The sequence below is a fragment of the Aptenodytes forsteri genome, unplaced genomic scaffold (assembly GCF_000699145.1).
Source record: "Aptenodytes forsteri isolate BGI_AS27 unplaced genomic scaffold, ASM69914v1 Scaffold391, whole genome shotgun sequence".
In the NCBI taxonomy this organism is placed as follows: domain Eukaryota; kingdom Metazoa; phylum Chordata; class Aves; order Sphenisciformes; family Spheniscidae; genus Aptenodytes; species Aptenodytes forsteri.
In genome coordinates, this window is record NW_008795920.1 from 252648 (window position 1) to 257775 (window position 5128).

The 5128-nt window shown below is 65.6% G+C and overlaps 1 protein-coding gene across 1 annotated transcript in view; it reads right to left on the minus strand.

The window, feature by feature from the left end:
- CSNK1G2 (casein kinase 1 gamma 2) overlaps positions 1–5128 on the minus strand; it is a 17144-nt gene that overhangs the window by 797 nt on the left and 11219 nt on the right. The window contains exons 6-9 of the mRNA XM_009284866.2: positions 4884–4969; positions 4353–4437; positions 4098–4246; positions 3520–3603 (exon numbers count right to left, since the gene is read on the minus strand). Coding sequence (XP_009283141.1) covers positions 3520–3603; positions 4098–4246; positions 4353–4437; positions 4884–4969 — 404 coding nt within the window. The remainder of the gene's footprint in view (positions 1–3519; positions 3604–4097; positions 4247–4352; positions 4438–4883; positions 4970–5128) is intronic.

The following is a 5128-nucleotide window of genomic DNA, read 5'->3' on the forward strand; positions in this document are numbered from 1 at the left end:
AGCACCGAGGTCCCCAACGCAGGGCAGCAGGATGGTGCCCTCACCCAGACAGCGGTGCTCGGCCTCGGTGCTGAGCACTCCCAAGCAGCCCCATTGCACAGAGGGGTTTGGTGCCCGCGGCATCTCTGGGAGGATCCCAGCTCCTGGGAACCCCTGGACACCGCGCCGCGTGAGGGGCTTACTGGCAGCCAGCTCCAGCGTGCCTGGGAGACACGGCCCCACAAAGCTGTTTGTTAGGTCCGAGGAGACCTTACCATGGCCGAGCAACTGGACACAGCTCTTGCTCCCCAGCCTCAAGCCCCAACACCACCGGGCCCCGCGGGACTCAGCCCAGCGCCCGCCCCACGGGCTCTGGCCAGCCTCGAGGTGCCCCTGAGCTCCTGCCCGCTCGCCGGGGCAGCGGGGGCCGTGTGCGGTGCCAGGGCCGGGAGGAGATCCACGTCACCAAAGCAAGGACGGGTTTGGCATAGGCAACAGGGACTTGCCTGAAACCTCCCTCCTGCACCCGCTGACCCCAGGCAAAGCCAGGAGCTCCCTGGGGGTGCGCAGGCCAAAGGATTGCCAAGCTGCTCATCCCCAGCGAGGAGGCTCGGCCTTACCCAGACTCATGGAGGAGCTGCCATCCGACAGCCACAGCGCCCAGCCGGCAGGGCTACATCAAGCTACAGGCCCCCGAAACAAGCCGGGAGACCCTTGTGCATCACCAACACCCCCCCTGCAGTGCCGGGCACAGGCGGAGGACGGGGGTGGGGGGTGGTTTGCAGAGCGAGAGCAGGGAGCAGCCGCTGTGGCAGGGAGGGGACGTGGTACGGGAGGAGCTGGGCAGAGCGTGAGCTGGCCCCATGGTCTGCCCCAGCCCTGCGACGGCAGCAGCAGGAGCCGGGCCCAAGCCCGGGACCGAGCACCAGCAGAGATTCACTGCGGAGCACCAGGAACGAGCAGCAGCGGCGGGGACGGAAGCAGAGACAGAGGAAGCAGCACAGGCCCAGCTGGGGGGGGGACACCCACCACGGATGCCCCACCACCCGTGCGGACTGGACCCCACCAGCCTGAGGGGGGGCTGAGCGGCGGAGGACAGAAGGCTGCGAGGGCGGCGAGCACGTGGCCGACGGCGCAAGTGCAGGATCGAGGCGGGGAGACGAGTCCGAGGACTGCCCAGGGAAAGGGAGGAGAAGCAGGGCTCGAAGGCGTCGCTCCAGTCAAATAAGGAGGCACAGGGAAGGCCCCACGTGGGATAAGGCCGCGTTGTCCGGCACCGCTGGGACGAGCGGCGCTGGGGGCAGAGCCCGATGCCCGCCTGGCTGCTCGTGCCGCTGTGTGGCACAGAGCCAGCGCTTCATCCATCTCTAACCACCCCCCGAGTCCCACCGGCAGCACCAAGGGAGCCCGGCAGCCCCCGGGAAGCAGCACCAGCCTTGTCTGCGAGCTGTGAGCACCCACGCGCCACGGGGACAGGGCAGCACAGCCCCATGGCATCTGCGGCCCCGATGCCACCCTGGGGCGGGGGAGCGGGGCTGATCCCCTGGCACGGCCGGCAGACACACGTCGGCTTGCGCCTGGCTGTGTGGGCAGGTCGCATGGCGCAGGTTGGCTCTGCTCCCTCCCGCGCCCGCCCCTGCCCTCGGCGCGTGGTTGCATGTACCTGGACGGACCCCCCGAGCCTGCCGGCTGCCAGGTGAGCTCCCAAAGGCTCCTCGGCAGGCTGCCCACTGGCCTGAGGATCCCACAACTCCGTCCCCTCGGGCGGCTGCTCGCGACAGGCAGGAGGAACAGAATGAAAAGAAACAAAAGAAAAGAGGAAGAATGGGGAAGAGAAGGGAGAGGTGGAGGGAAGGGGCAGGGAGAAGAGTGGCAAAGGGAATCGAGAAAATAAGACATGCAAAAGCAAAAACATGACCGGAGCAGCTCGAGTTTGTGATTGCGGAGGGCACTCGCGCAGCACCATCCCGGCGGCTCCCCAGAGCGGTCCCGGCAGTGACACCGTGAGGCTGCATCCTCCCTGCCACGTACACGCACACACACCCCCCGCAGCAATGGAGCTCGGCTCTTCCCCCGCACTGGGCACATCCTCTCCGGGCAGCTGAGGGCACACTGCCCTGCAGAGCACGGCCAGCCCCACGCAGGGCCGGTGGCTGCGTTTCAGAGCGTGCTGGGACAGCAGTGCCGCTCGCTGCGCGGGGAGATGCAGCCGGGCCAAGGCGACACCACCAGCCACTCTCCTGCGAGCGCAAATGTTCCGAGGCCGACGCGGATCTTTGCGGGGCGACTGCGAGGAAGCGAGCTGTGCTGCTCCTCGAGGGCGCCGGGCTCCTCAGCTTGTCCGACAGCGCGGGAGGACCCTGCTGCCAAACCCTTGCCACTGTGAGCATGGCACAGCCCCTCTGCATCCCCAGGTTGGAAACTGCTCCCACACTGTGGGAGTTTTGTGCTTTGCTTTTCCCACTGCCCTCGAGAAGGGATGTTGAACACGGCATTTCTTGGATGCTGGAGGCAGAGAGCAGATCTTACTGGGAGCAAGGTCCCAGGAACGAGCCAGAGGTGCTTTGAAGAAGTCGCCCTCTCCCTAAGGAAGCGCTGCCCAGCCACCGGCCAGCGAGAGCCAGGGCTGTCCCAGGCTCCCTCTGCTCGGCCCACAGCAGCAAGGGGCACCGCTGGGCTGATACACGGGTGAGGGAGGACAGGGTGCTGCACGCTCGGCTCCAGCCTGTTTGCAGGTGCTCTGCTCCCCGTGGAGTTTCAAGGCAAGAGGACGAGGGTCTGTACGGGCCCGCTGGGGAAACACGTGAGGTTTGCTCTTGATGGCAGCAGTCCCAAAGCCGTGTTTCCTGCTCCAGCGTAGGACAGGCCATGGCACCGGAGAAGGGCCGGGCAGCCCAGCCCCTTTCCCACAGCGACCCAGGCGGGGAGCTGCCTGCACAGCTCTGCTCATCTCCCTGCCCCTGGCTGCTCCCAGCTCGGCCCCACGTGCCCTGCCGGTTCCCAGGGCAAAGCCAGCCCCTCTCTCCGGCACGGGGCCACACGCTGCCAAGCTGCCCCACGAATCCCCCCCGAGGCCCAGGCAGCCCCCTCCTTTGTCCCGTGTCCCCGTCCCATTGATGAAAGTGGCACCACGAACAGAGCAGCAAGTTACTCCCATGGGGATGCGGCACCGGGGACATCGTCCTTAGCGCAAGGTGGCTCAGCCTGTACCATGCCCACACCCGCCGGCCAGCGCTAAACCCTGCAGCTTGCCAGCTGAAGCCCAGGCCTGGCGCTTCCCCACCGTGCTGCAGCCTCCCACGGCTGCTTCCTCCTGCTTCTGCCAGGCCGCCTGGCCCCAGGGACACTGCCCTGGTCCCCCTGCTAGCCACAGACCCAGACCTGCAGGGAGGAAGCCCTCCCACAGGCAGCACTGGGGAAAAAAGGATGCCCCAGTCCCTGCCTCCATCCAGAGGCCCCGCTGGGCTCTGTGAGTCTGTGGAGCAGAAGCCCAAGCTCTGCACGACCGCGGTCCCGTGCCCCGGCAACGCTGCCGCTCACCTGGTGTTTGGTGTGTGGCTGTGCTTTGTCTCTGTTCGGGGGCTGCACCTGCACCTCGCTGTGCATCGTGCCGATGGGGGTGGGCTGGGGACACGACAAGGACAACATCAGCCATGGCACAGCAGCCCTCCCGCCGCCCCGCGCCCCCTGATCCAACCTCTGGCCAAACATGCAAAACACCCCAGAACTGGGGCCTGATCCCAGCCCCTACCCCCACCCCAGCAGCTCCACACTTGGTGTTTGGCTGCAGCGAGCCCACGGAGGGTGTCCATGGCAGAAAGCGGTGCCAACTCGACTGCTAAGTTCCCCTTAGCTCCAGGAGCCTCAAATTTCTGTGTCACAGCTTTAACTCATCGGCACAACAGCCGATGAGATTCCCTTGGAGCTGGCTGCTGGCGTCTGGTAAGGACTGGTGGAGCCGATCTCTCGGACACAGGTGAGCTCGGCAGGGACAACTGACCTGCATCCCCCCTGGCTGCTGCCGCAGACCACGCTGACTCCCCACCACGCTGCCCACCACCCCCCGGGCACCCTGGGGCCCAGCATCCTCTGCCCACCCCTGCTCCCTCGCCACTCACCAGCGGTTTCCCTGCCCAGTCGTATTCATAGTCGAACACATAACCATTCCTCTCGAACAAGTCTGTGAAGAGCTTCCGCAGGTAGTCGTAGTCAGGCTTCTCGAAGAAATCCAGTCGCCGCACGTAGCGCAAGTATGTGGCCATCTCCTCTGTGGGGACAGAGCGGGCTCAGTTGGGGCAGGGGGACAAGATGCCAGGCCAGCGGGCTCTGGGGCCAGGCTGGGGACAAGGACAGGCGATGCAGAGTGCCCTCACCTGGGAAGTTCTCACAGAGCACCTCCACTGGAGTGGCTCTTTTGGTGTCGCCGATCTTCTGATACCTCTCCTTTAGCGTGTCAGCCTGGCAGAAACAAGGAGCAGGTCAGCATGAGGGCCAGGCACATCCCCGGGAGCGGGGAAGGCACTGCGTGCCGTCAGACCACAAACAGTTTCTCGGTCCCCCTTTTCCAGGTAACAGCGAGAGCCCATTCCCAGGGAATCCCCTCACCCAGGGCAGGTCTGGAAGACGAACACTGAGGAGTGCGGTTCCAGGACAGCCACTGTGAGAGCAGCTGGGATGCCCGCAAAGCAGGAGGGACACGGAGGGGGACAGCTACAGCCGCTCAGGACAGCAAAGGTCTAGCACAGAGCTCAGAGCAACAGCCCCTGCATCTGGCAGGGTGCCAACCCTCCAACACCCCGGGGGGCCAAAGCTTTCCCCTCCCCACACCCTGATGCTGCCCATGCCAGGGCAGAGCCAGACCCACGGGGCAGCCGTGACGAAGGACAGCGGGAGCTGGCAGTTACCTTGAGGCCTTGCCAAGGGAGGCTCCCACGGAGGAAGTACATAAACATGTGCCCTAATGCTTCCAGGTCGTCCCTGCGGCTTTGTTCTGCATGGAGGAAAAAAAGAGACACGGGCACGTTCCCACTACAGCCACCTTTCCTGTCCCTGCCAGACCCTGCAGCACCCCAAGCCCCCTGCCAACATCCCAGGCTGAAGAGCAGGAGAGGCAGTTTGTACCCAGCCCCGCCTCCGGCAGGGGGGGGGC